Here is a 14,147-nt window from a genome sequence, read left to right as displayed (position 1 = left end):
CATCCTTTTAAGTAGAATGGTCCATTTTCTGGTAAAATCAAAGTAAGAGTAGATTATGTGTATGCACAGAAAAAGGTCAGTCCTCAAAAGGGATGCTGGGATTTGTAATCTCCAGTTTCTCCCTTCCATTCTTTCTTGAACCCCCACCAATCTGAATTTAAGCCCCACTTTCCATGTGCATCCCCTAAAACTGCTCTAGTCAGGTCTCCTGTGACATCCACATTGTTCAAAGGTCAGTGGTCATTCTCCATCCCATTTGACACACTGCAGTGGAACACTCCTTTCTCCCTGCTACCCTTTCTTCATTTGGCTCCCTGAACTCCACCCAGGCCTAGTTTTCCACCTATCTCCTTCTCAAGCCTCCTTTGTCGAATCCTCCTCATCTTTCCAGCTTTCTCATATTGAAGAGTCTCAGGGCTCAGGCCTAGGACCCCACCCTCTCTGGCATCAGCTTCCCCTTTTACTCCCTTATAGTCAACTGCAACACGGCAGCTAGGAAGATCTTGTGAATACACATGTTGCTCAAGCTCTTCATTGCTCAAAACCTTGCAATGGCTCCCCACTTCACTCACAGTAAAAGCAGGAATCCTGACAGCAGCCCATCTGACACAACTCCATTTCCTACTATTCTACAGCTTGCTTACTCCTCTCCAACTGCATTCAGCAGACTAACATACTGAGCCTCATCCTTCATATCTTCTGAACCTCTTAATTCTATATGAGATGAAAACTGTATCGGTTTCAATCAGGGTTTCTGTTACCCATACCCAAACATCCCAAGTGACTCAGGAGGTAATACAACTGCCACTCTAGAAACAAGAGAAAAGTTACTATAATGGGGCATGCCTATAGTCCCAGCTACTCAGAAGGCTGAGGTGGGAGGATTGCTTGAGCCCAGGAGTTTGGGGCTGCAATCAGCTATGTTCACGCCTGGGCAACATAATAAGACTCTGTCTCTAATTAAAAAAAAAAAAAAAAAAAAAGCAGGGATATGCAAGTCAATAAATGGAACTGATTCTACTGGTTACCCATACGAAAAAATAAAATCAGACCTCAATCTCATATCATCACACATAATAAATTTGAAATATGAAATACCAGTGTAATAAAGGAAACTTCTAAAAGACCAGAAATAAAAATATAACTAAATATTTTACAAAATCTTAGGTAGAAAATATTGCTTTATAAGCATAAAAGCAAAATAAAAACCCATAAAGAAATAAATTTATTAAATAACATTAAAACAAACTGTAATGGTGTCCTATTTGCTGGACTATAACATAAAACATCTCATTATTTACTTCACTGAAAATAACTAGACCCCCATTTTTTCTTTCTTGTCATATTTATGTATAGCTATTGGTATAAAGAAGTAAAAAATACGACTTCTTATTCTTGATGGTTTCCTTTTGGTTTATTCATAATACATTTACTTAGTTGTGTACTACAATATATTATAGATTCTTTTTTATTTCTTTATAACAAATGAGGTAAAGAATCTGGGTGTTGCAACATAATTATACAATAACAATGATTCTCATATGAAAAAGACAGAATATAGATTACTCTCATTTTATAGGTAAGCTTAAAGTAAAATACATACCTAAAGTCACATTACTAATAAGTGGTAGAGTTATGACTAAAATCTAGATTTATAACTCTAATTCTAGTTTTGCCACCATATCACAAAATGTATTTACATGTTTATACATATTATATGGTTTGGTTCTATGTCCCCGCCCAAATCTCATGCTGAATTGTAAGTCCCAGTGTTGGGGGAGGAAACTGGTGGGAAGTGATTGGATCATGGGAGCAGATTTCCCACTTGCTGTTCTCATGATGGTGAGTGAGTTCTCACAAAAAGATCTAGTTGTTTGAAAGTGGGTAGCACCTCCCACTTTGTGCTCTCTCTCTCCTGCCACCCATGTGAAGATGTGCCTGCTTTTCCTTCACCTTCTGTCAAGATTCTAAGTTTCCTGAGGCCTCCCCAGCCATGTAGGACCATGAGTCAATTAAACCTCTTTTCTTTATAAACTACCCGGTCTCAGGTATGCCTTTATAGGTATGTAAGAATGGACTAATACAACATACCTATACATAGATGCAGGGGTGCGTGTTCATGTGTGCAAGCGCACCCATGTGAATGAGGAAGGCAGTGGGGAGAGGGAGAGAGAATATATATAATTTGTGTGTATTTCTGTCTTGCCAACCTTGGAATTATAAACAAATACTAATTTTGGGGGAGTAGGCTAGAATGTTTTATAAACACAGCAACTTTCCAAATCACAAGGAAGAAACCCACGTCATAATGTCCATATAAGTGAATTCCAAGTGGATTAAAGAGATCAACATTGTAGGTCTTTTTCTAATTGTTTGCTTAAAAATAAGTGATGAGGATTCTAAACATATCCTCCATAACCTCTATGGAATGGCAAAATGGGTGAAGGAAGAAAGAAGAAAACAAAAACAAGTCAACAAAATGTAATGAATTTACTGTATATCTGCAATAAAAGATGATTTTATAAGACCCATAGGGTCAACATTTCTTTTCAAACATCTTAAACTATATTTAACTATGAAAAGAGATAATGCTGTCCACACTCACCTCAGCAGGGCTCAATCCTGAGAACTGACCTCTAAAAGGGAGTCAAGGCTTACTCTAAGCCACAACCCCTGCCTGATTCTTCAAACCTGCAAAGTAACAGGAATGCAAAGCAGCCCTCTACTAGGGAAGGACAATTTAGTCACCAGACATTCTACTACCAAGAAAGTTGGCTGGCTCAGCCCTGGAAATGGTGATCATTACAATGATAAGGCAACTCAGCAGAAAGATAATAACTATGAAGTTAGGAAGACTGAATGATAGAAGGAAGCATAAAGGACAATCTGTCCAGCTACAAAAACCTAACAAAAGAAAGGAATGGATGAAGAAATAACACTGGAGAAAGGAGGAAGTAAAGAAATTGAGAGAGGGCAGAACAGTATCTTCACTACTGTCTGAAATGCCTGGGATGACGGGCGGTACTCGAGCCAGGGTAAGTTATCCTGATTCTCAAGAAAGCTGAATCCAGATCCAAAAACAACATTTGGATCTAAGGAAAACAGACATTTTGAGCAAAAATAAAGATTACTAAAAATGATTAAAATGTTACCTTTACTATTTTTTCTTCCAATCATTACCAGTTAGTGAAACAAATTATTATATCAAACTACAATGTCAACAAAATCATTTTAGCTTTTTAAAGAAGTGACTGTTTAATATAACTAGCTTTTAATGATTCATTTCTGTCAATATAAGTGTTTAAGAATAATTATTAAAAAGAAATCTTCATGGTAAGTCAGTAAAAGATTGAGTTCATCAAATTTATTTTATAGTCATCCCCAAAAAAATGGCTATTGTTTCTGACATTAACTTTTCTTTTTTTCTAAAATGTACCACTATCGTTTTACTATCCAAATACTAGAGGTATGTATTATTAATGTGTTTTTCCAAGTCATAAATGATGAAAGAGTGAAGCCCATAGAGAAATTGGGAAAATAAGATCAGCAGCCAAAACAAGCAACACAAAGGAAGGGCTGTGGGCTACTGGTTTGGAAGGGAAAACATTTCACGAACACACCCATGACAAAGCAATACAGAGCCACACCTGGAGGGTGACTCTTAGACTCCATTCCCAAGCCGATTGTGAAAACATGACTCTAAAGCCAAAATGTGAAGGTTCAAACACCCTACATCAGCTTTCATGATGTAGGTGTCAGGGACCTCCTCAGTAAGCAAGCTAGAAACATAGCTTCACTTAGCTAAACAAGATTATGCTTTGGGAAGAAGAACAGTATATTTGCTAAATGTTACAGCTCTCCACTGTTATAGGTTGTAGCAATTTTATAATAAACTGATAATACTAAATAAGTGACAGTACCTTTTTTTCAACAGAAAATAAACTCACCAAAAATGAACAATTGCTTGTTGTATAGAAAATAAATGTGCAATTATCTGGATAAGTGAACTTGCAGTCTACATATTTCATAAATACATATTTTGTTTCTAATTTCTAAGAGATAATGAGTTCAAAAATAAGATACTTAAATTTTTTAATGTAGCAATGATCACATCTACAATTTTAGCTAGAAATTAGCAGAAGACTATGAAGTAAGACTGCTTCTTAACCTCCACTTTATAAAGCAATTGCCCTAAATATTTCAACAATCTCTAAGGAATGTTAGTGTTTGAACTATCTAAAACACTATAAATCACAATATAACGTACTCTGTGTTTCCCAAAAGCATTCATTGGAATCTTAATTTTTCAAAGAGCTTTTAGGAAAAAGGTTTTCACAAGAAAAAAAGAGTACAGGTAAGAGTCCAACTATATCTTGCTCTTAGAGTTTCAGAATGCATTTTAGTATATACGAATACCTTGGAGATACTGTGAGATCAGTTCCAGACCACTGCAATGAAGCAAGTATTTCAATAAAGCAAGTCACATGAATCTGTTATTTTTCCAATGTGTATTAAAGTTATGTTTACACTGTATTGTAGTCTATTAAGTGTGCGATAGCTCTTAAAAACAATGTACAAACCTTAATTAAAAAGTAGTTTAGTCTGGGCGTGGTGGCTCACACCTGTAAACCCAGCACTTTGGATGGCCGAAGCAGGTGGATCACAAGGTCAGGAGATCAAGACCATCCTGGCTAACATGGTGAAACCCCGTCTCTACTAAAAAATACAAAAAAATTAGCCTGACGTGGTGGCACACGCCTGTAGTCCCAGCTACTTGGGAGGCTGAGGCAGGAGAATTGCTTGAACCCAGGAGGCAGAGGTTGCAGTGAACCAAGATCGCACCACTGCCCTGCAGCCTGGGCGACAGAGCGAGAGACTCCGTCTCCAAAGAAATAAAAAAACTTTATTACTAAAAAACGCTAACCATTATCTGAGCCTTTAGTGAGTCATAATCTTTTTGCTGGTAGAGGGTGGCTGCTGACTGATCAGGCTGATGGATGCTGAAGGCTGGGGAGGCTACATCAGTTTCTTAAAATAAGACAACAATAAAGTTTGCTAAACCAATTGATTGTTCCTCTCATGAAAGGTTTCCCTGTAGCATGTGATGCTGTTTGATACCATTTTTCCCACAGTAGAACTTCTTTCAAAATTAGTCAATCCTCTCAAAACTTGCCACTGCTTTATCAACTAAGTTAATGTAATATTCTAAAATTCTTTTCAACAATGTTCACAGCATCTTCACCAAAAGTAGAGTCCATCTTAAAAACTTTGCTTTTTAAGCAACATTTCTTTGCTCATCCATAAGAAGCAACTCTCATCCATTCAAGTTCTGTCACGAGATTGCAGCAATTGAGTCACATCTTCAGGTTCTAGTTTTCTTGCTATTTCCACCCCATCTGTAGCTATTTCCTTCAATGACATCTTGAACACCTCAAAGCCAGTTCTTCCAAACTCCTGTTAATGTTGATCTTTTATTTTGCCCATTGAAGCACAAATGTTCTTAAGGGGATCTAGAATGGTGAATCCTTCCCAGAAAGTTTTCAATTTGCTTTGTCCAGATCCATCATAGGAATCACTATTTATGACAGCTATCGCCTTGTGAAATGTATTTCTTAAATAATAAGACTTGAAAATCAAAATGACTCTCTGATCCATGAGCTACAGAATGAACGTTGTGTTAGCAGGCGTGAAAACAACATTAATCTCCTTGTGCTTCTCCATCAGAACTCTTGGGTGATCAGGTGCACTGTCAATGAGCAGCAATCATTTGAAAAAAAATATTTTTTGTTTTGAGAAGTAGGTCTCAACAGTGGGGTCAAAATAATCAGTAATGATGCTGTAAATGTACATTTTGTCATCCAGGCTTTGTTGTTCCATTTCTAGAGCACAGGGAGAACAGATTTAGTATAATTCTTAAAGACCCTAGGGTTTATGGAATGGTAAATGAGCACTGGCTTCTACTTCAAGTCATCAGTTGCATCAGCCCCTACCAAGAGAGTCAGCCGGTCCTTTGAAGCTCTGAAGCCAGGAACTGACTTTTCCCCTCTAGCTATGAAAGTCCGAGATGGCATCTTCTTTCAATAGAAGGCTGTCTTATCTACATTGAAAATCTGCTGTTCAGTGTAGCCACCTTCATTGATGATGCTAGTGAGATCTTCTGGATAACTTGCTGCAGCTTCTACATCAGCACTTGCAGCTTCCCCTCCACTTTTATGTTATGGAGACAGCTTCTTTCCTTAAATCTCATGAACCAAGCTCTGATAGCTTTAAGCTTTTCTTCTGCAGCTTCCTCACCTCTCTCAGCCTTCACAGAATTGAAGAGAGTTAGGGCCTTGCTCTAGATTAGGCTTTCACTTAAGTGAATGTTGTGGCTGGTTTGATCTTCTATCCAGACCTATAAAACTTTCCCCATATCAGCAATAAGGCTGTTTCACTTTCTTATCATTTCACTGGAATAGCACTTTTAATTTCCTTCAAGAACTTTTCCTTTGCATTCACAACTTGGCTAACCATTTGGCACAAGAGGCCTAGCCTGCCTCGGCTTTCAACATGCCTTCTTCACTAAGCTTAATCATTTCTACCTTTTGATTTAAAGTGAAAGATGTGCTACTTATTCCTTTCACTTGAACACTTAGAGGCCACTGCTTTGTTATTAATTAGTCTAACTTCAATATTACTGCATCTCAGGGAATAGGGAGACCCAAGAAGACTGAGAGACACTGGGAATGGCCGGGTCAGTGAATCAGAACACACACATTTGTCAATTAAGTTCACCATCTTACACGTGTGCATGGTTTGTGGCACCCCAAAACAATTACAATAGGAACATCAAAGGTCACTAATCCCAGATCACCAAAACAGATATGATAATAAGGATGAAGTCTGAAATGTAATGAGAATTAACAAAATGTGACACAGAGACAGTGAACACATGCTGTTGGAAAAGCAGCACAAAAAGACTTGCTCAATGCAGGGTTGCCGTAAGCCTTCAATCTGTAAAAAATGCAATATCTGAGAAGTGCAATAAAGCAAAGGACAATGAAATGAAGCATGCCTGTATGACAGTCTCTACGAGGTTTCTAACTTAACAAGGGATTTTCCACATTTATTTAAACACAGAAACATTTTCTTAAGTAATGCATTTTAATACTCCCCCAAACTAGCACTCTATGGAGCACACATTAATGAACACTGTTGAAGTCTAAAACTGTGTGCATTTGATTATTACAAAAAAATCATGGAATTAATGAGTGCAAAAGCATGCCCCAAGTATTTCCTAATGGGCTCAAAGGGGCATATATATTATTATTAAAGAAGAAACAGTCAAAGGGATAGGAATATATCATATTGCTAAGTCTTTAGGAGCTACAATTATGGCTGTCAAGGATCTCAAACTCAACTGCCTAAATGGAACTTCTCATATATTCCTTTCAAAGCTGCTCTTGCACTTTTGTTATTACCACCATCCACCAGGTCTTCCAAGTCAGTAACCTGACTCCTTAATATCTGCTTCTACTCAAGTTTCAAATACAATTTATTTTTACATGTATCTTCCATCATCTTAACACTTCTCATAATACTTCCCACCTCTTTCAAGCCCTTTGTTGGTACCACATTTACAGTTTTTTTAAGTTGCATTAAGATATAATTTACATGTATAACATCTATACATTTTACTTTTTATTTTATTACTTTGAGACAGGGTCTCGCTCTGTTACCCAGGCTGGAGTGCAGTGGCGTGATCTTGGCTCACTGCAACCTATACCTCCCAGGCTCAAGCAATTCTCGTGCCTCAGCCTCCCGAGTAGCTGGGACTACAGGCATGCGCCACCAAGCCTGGCTAATTTTTGTATTTTTAGTACAGACAGGGTTTCGCCATGTTGGCCAGGTTGGTCTCGAACTCCTGGCCTCTTGTGATCAGTCTGCCTTGGCGGACTGTAGTCCCAAAGTGTGGGACTACAGGCGTGAGCCACTGCACCTGGCCAATAACATCTATACATTTTAATTGTATAGTCTGATGAGACTGTAATACATTTATATCACTTCTCGGCCTTTTGGCTAAGATCAAGTGATATTGTAATACATTTATATAGCTGTACATCCATCACCACAATCCAGTTTTAGAACAATAAAACTCATGTGCAGTCAATCTTGCTCCCATACCCAGACCCAGACAACCACTGATCTTTCTTTTGTTCTTTATACTTTTTGCCTTTCCTAGAAATTTCAAATAAATGAAGTCATACATTACATAGTCTTCTTTATCTGGTTTGTCTCTTCACATGTTATTTCTGAGATTTACACACATTAGTGAATGTAGCTGTTTATTCTCTGTTACTGCTGAATAAGCTCATAGTATGGATATGCCACTTTTTATTTATCCACTCATTACTTGATGCATAGTATTCTAGTGGGTGTGTAGTGGTATAGATTTGTGATTTTGTTTCTCCACTGACCGATGATGCTGAGCATCTTATCATGAGCTTATGTGCCATTCATTTATGTTCTCTGATAAAAAGTCTACATCAAACCTACTGCTCGTTTTTTATTAAATTGTTTAGCTTATTTTTTTGTTTGTTTGTTTGTTTGAGACGGAGTCACGCTCTTCTCGCCTAGGCTGGAGTGCAGTGGCGCATTCTTGGCTCACTACAACCTCCATCTCCTGGGTTCAAGCAATTCTCCTGCCTCAGCCTCCCGAGTAGCTGGGATTACAGGCTCCCACCACCACGCCCCCGCTAATTTTTGTACTTAGTACAGACGAGGTTTCGCCTCGCTCAAGTCTATAATTCCAGCACTTTGGGAGGTCAAGGCTGGTGGACTGGATCACTTGAGCCCAGGAGTTCGAGACTAGCCTGGACAACATGGTGAAACCCCATCTTTACAAAAAATACAGAAATTAGCCAGGCGTGGTGGTATGTGCCTGTAATCCTGGCTACCAGGGACACTGAGGCAGGAGGATCACTGTAGCCCAGGAATTCAAGGCTGCAGTGAGTTATGACTGTGCCACCGCACTTCAGCCTGGGCGACAAAAGCAAGACTTCATCTCTCCAAAAAAAAAAAAAAAGAAAAAAAAAGAAAAGAAAAGAAAAGAAAAAAAAAAGTTTACCAAAAACCAAAAAAGCAATCGAAGAAATCGCACCACAGGTAGCACCACAAGCAAAAGGCGGCAGGGAGTACACTGGAAGAGACAATGTAAAGATAAGAGTCGTCTGAGTTACACATAAGCATCCCTTTGTTAAAACTGTACAGGTAAGGCTGGGTGCAGTGGCTCATGCCTATAATCCCAGCACTTTGGGAGGCCCAGGTGGGTGGATCACCTGAGTTCAGGAGTTCAAGACCAGCCTAGCCAACATGGTGAAACCCCATCTCTACTAAGAATACAAAAAAAAATTAGCCAGGTGTGGTAGTGTATGCCTGTAGTCCCAACTACTCGGGAGGCTGAGGCAGGAGAATCACTTGAACCCAGGAGATGAAGGCTGCAGTGAGCCGAGATCGCACCACTGCACTCCAGCCTGAGGGACAGAGCAAGACTCTGTCTCAAAAAGCAAAAACAAAAACTGTACAGGTAAGAAGTATATATGTGTGTGTTTGTACATTTTATCTTAAAAAATTAACAAATGGGGAAAGTGTGGAGCGGGTAGAGGTAAAAATGAAACAAAGAAGATAGATTTTTTACGGTTGTTAAAGCTAGATAATGTGTGCATGGGTGTTCAATATACTGCTGTTTATCTTGCACAAGTAATTCAAACCATATTCCCAGGTTTATGACTCTAATTATGCAAAGTATAACTGCTACATGTATATATATAAAAATACATATATATGCACACACATATATACATATATATATATATACTTTGAAGGGACTCTACCAAAACATTAAAAGTAATTATTGAATAATTATGGGATTACAGGTAATTTTTATTCTCCATCTTTTTAAGCCCTTTTCAGATTCTTCCACACAGTAAGGCAGCACTCTCTGAAAATAACTTGCATACATTTCTTAAAAATCAAACCAGTCATATTTAGCTTCACTCAGAACTTCTGAAATTATCAAGGTCCAAATAACATCTGAAGGTAAAGGAATTAGGATATGAATACTGCATTTATCAAAAGAATAGTAAAAAATATGAAATTCAGGTTTTAAAACAAAAGCAACATTCTCCCCTACACACATATCCCTCCAGACAAATGCTGTCCAACAGAACTTGATGGAAATACACCTGCCATGGTGGAAAGGCTCTTTGAGTTGCCCAATGCAGGAGCTGCTAACCACGTGTGGCTATGGAACAGCTGAAATGTAGCCACGTTTCAGGTAACTTTGAAAAGGGTTCTTCTATTCACTTTAATCTTAATTGCCATACATGGCTAGTGCCTCCCATACTAGACAGCACAACTACGGGGGGCGGAAACAACCAAACAACAAGCACTGAGGTGTACGGACATCAGGGGAGCAAAGACCATTCAAATAAGACAACAAAATCCTGCTCGCAGGAAGTTTATATTGGGAAAGAAGTTTAATTTGTGAAAGAAGATATTCAACAGATGCACAAGCAGATTCATGGTTGTACTGGCCATTTTCCTCCTCCGTCCAGTCATTCAGTCATTTACTGATATTCTATATCCTCTCATCTCTCCCTGGTAGCTACCAAATCATAACTTTTAAAAGGATGCACTGTAAGCTTCCCATTCTTTCTAGGTAAAGAGAACAAGTGAAGAGTACCAACTACACTGAGATTTTCTGAATAAAACCGCATTAGCCACTAAGATACAGCCTAAATCCAATTTAGTTTCTCCTCTACCTAATTCTTCAGAAGTAATTTCAGTTTCTGATTTGTGCTTTTCAAAGCTAGTTCATCACCCTCCATCTTTTTTTTTCTTTTTTTTAATCTTTGTTCTTCCTTTTGTGAAAAAGTAAAAAGGAAAAGAAACTGAAGTAACAATTTATCAACAGCATGATTCCTTTAAAGGGATTGCTCCAGCAAGGAAACACACATTCATAATAAACAATCCTCTCTCTAGAAGCACCAATGGCATTGAGGTTTTGTTTCTACTTATCCTGATATAAAGCATGTTCCCCTTTTACCTGGGTCACTAGGAAGCTAAAAGGCACACTTGTGCCTCACAAATGACTAACTCAACCTGGTGTTAATTCCTTCTTGTGTGTTCACTAGTTTCTGATATGTATTTCTTAACTGCCCAGATTCATTCCTACATTTTAATATACTTCTCCAAATGTTTTTCAAGATAAATAAATAAAACGGAAATCATAAACACAAACTACTTGAATGGATTTCCCATCGGATTTCAGAATATCTTCTTATGTCCAAATTAAAAGGGCCAAGATTCTTTCATCCTTTCTGAACTTAAAAAACTTGTTTAAACAAAATGCAAGCAATATCATATTTATACAGTGTGACTTTATTATACTTCTCCAAAGACCCATAAGATCTCTAGAACTGCAATCAGCCACATCTTTTATTAGTTATTTCCTATGTAGACTGGATTATCAATATTGTTCTGCTCATTTATTCTGTTTTAAATGATCTACCATACCTTGAATTTTCTTGAAAATGTTGTGCTCTTAACTGGAATGCCACAAACAATGATGATGCTATTGCCAATAACTGGTTCTTCTCACTCTTGGTTAGCATGTGTCCTGAGGGAAATCAATCAATCAATCAATCAATCATTTATGTTAACATCTGTGCTTCTCTCCTATAGAATTACTAGTCATTCAAACAAGTATTTTATAGGGCAGATTGTACTAGGCAGACATTGAGGAAACAAGACCATTCAAATAAGACAACAAAATCCTGCTCACGGGAAGTTTATATTGGGAAAGAAGTTTAATTTGGGAAAGAAGATATTCAACAGATGCACAGAACAAAACAATTAAAAAGAAAAAACCATCCACACAGAGATCTCCAGGAAAAGCATAAGCTCCTCACATCTGCTTCTCTCTGTCCTTTCCCAGCCCAGCTTCCCTGCTGAGGGAAGTGAGGATAGCGTGCAAGAAGCCCCCGTCCCTGGAGAAAAGGAGAGCGGCTGGTCAAGGACACAGATGAGGCCATGCTTTCTAGTGCAAAGATCCAAAGAATATCACACCGTGATTCTTCTGCCTCTCTGCATGAATCCCAATCAACCAACCAATCTCTCTCCTCCTCTCGCTCACACTATCTTCCTACCATTACACAGCTGGACCTGGGATAGTCGGCTGGCCGCGAAGGCCTGGGGTGAGTGAGTGATTGAAGAATTTGCATAATTCTTCAAGAAGGTTGTGAGTCAAGGTAGGATTCAAATACTCCAGGGTCTATAGGTTAACACATCTCTTGACAGCTCTGTAACTTCACCACAAATCTAAAACTATTTATTTACCAGAGTACTACATACAGATAGTAGAGTATTAAATGGGACAGTATGAGCAACTTGAATGCTGGCTCCTCAGCCATAAGGTGCTACTTTTACAGTTGACCCTCCGTGGATTCAAACAACTGCAGGTTGAAAATATTTGAGAAAAAAAAAATGTATTGTTGTCTGTACTGAACATGTACAGGCTTTTTTTTCTTGTCATTTTCTCCAAAGCAATGCAGTATAACAATGATTTATATAGCATTTACATTGTACTAAGCATTATAAGTAATCTAGAGAGGATTTAAAGTACAGGGAGGATATGTCTAGGTTATCTGTAAATACAACACCGGGGACTTGAGCTTCTGTGGATTTTTGTATCTGAAAGGGCCCTAGAACCAATCACCCACAGATACCAAGAAACAAATGTCAAATTCAAAAAAAGAAAAAAAACTAGTTGCCTAAACTTACTTGGAAGAAATGAAGTAACTTAAACATTATGTCTAAAAAATCACTCAAAATACAAATAAGACTAAAAATATTCAAAATTAAGATACAAATACTTTCAATATCTACAGCACAATTTTCCACAAGGAAGTAATCTATCTTCTCCCTGAAGGGCAGGGAGAGCACAAGTAATCCACCCTCTTTGAGACAAACCTAGACATTACATAAAACATAATACAAGTACGGGATCTACCAACTGGTTCTGGGAATTCCATACTAGATCCTCACGATGGCCTAATAAACCATACTCTTATGGGCATTGGAAAGTTCCTCATTTTCCCCTGACACCTAAGCAGTGATGAAAACATCCCATATGATTACATAATTAATTACTCTATATAAGAAGTATTACAAAAATTTGGTCTCAGTCTTGTCATAACATACAGTTGAGAAGAACAGTTCTCATAGCATGACCTGCCAACAACTGGGAGTCCCCAGGAGTCCTTGCAAGGTCAAATGATTTTCATAATACTACTAAAATGTATTTGCTTTTTTAACTTTCATTTTCTCAAGAGTATACTGCAGAGGTTCCCAGATCCAAAGGACACATATTGTGTGATGACATCATTGCTCTCATGTCAACACATAATGGATTTATTACCATTACTTTCAGAATGAATGAATAAATATTTTCAAGTTCCTTTTAATTTATAATGTGGCAAATATCAACAGATATAATCACAAAAGCTCTCTGGAGTGTAAAAAGAACCAGTGCTTCTCAAACTTCACCAAACATCAGAATCACCTGGATTAACGATGCTGTGTGTGCTTCACCAGCCGACTGACTGGTAGAAAGTATGAGGGAAAGGGGTAATAATCTGCATTTCTAACAAGCTCCAGGGTGATGCTGATGCTGCCAGTCAGCAGATCTCACTTTGAATACAACTGTTCTGGACTGATATTTATCAAACTGTGTAAAGAAACTGTTTAGTAGTTCATGAAGCCAGTTTAATGTGTCATGTCCAGGAAGACAAATTATCAGAGCACTTTCAACACAGTATTTTACATGAAAATGTTGTGTGTGTTTATATGTGTGCATACTATGTCAGGATGTAAAATGCATTTCTCATGGTGGTTCACAATCAAAGTCCTTTACAAGTCAGTTCTTTAGACACCTATGCACAGTATATACCATCAGCAAGGGAAGAGGCAGTGCATTAGGGGAACCCATTCACTGCAAGATGCTCAATCAGTATTTCATCTGGTCTAACCAACTATTAGTGCACGGACTCAGGCAATATTGAGAGAGGTCTCCCAAATAAAATGGACCATCATTCATCACATCTCCC

General features: G+C 38.1%; 1 protein-coding gene across 5 annotated transcripts in view; it reads right to left on the bottom strand.

The window, feature by feature from the left end:
- PCCA (propionyl-CoA carboxylase subunit alpha) overlaps positions 1-14,147 on the bottom strand; it is a 461,053-nt gene that overhangs the window by 190,266 nt on the left and 256,640 nt on the right. For all 5 annotated transcript variants that reach the window (XM_024230769.3, XM_054529192.2, XM_054529194.2 and 2 more), the window contains one exon: positions 11,557-11,659. In XM_024230769.3, coding sequence (XP_024086537.1) covers positions 11,557-11,659 — 103 coding nt within the window. The remainder of the gene's footprint in view (positions 1-11,556; positions 11,660-14,147) is intronic.

This window comes from Pongo abelii, chromosome 14, assembly GCF_028885655.2.
Source record: "Pongo abelii isolate AG06213 chromosome 14, NHGRI_mPonAbe1-v2.0_pri, whole genome shotgun sequence".
NCBI classification, from domain to species: domain Eukaryota; kingdom Metazoa; phylum Chordata; class Mammalia; order Primates; family Hominidae; genus Pongo; species Pongo abelii.
This window is presented reverse-complemented; position numbering and strand designations above follow the sequence as displayed.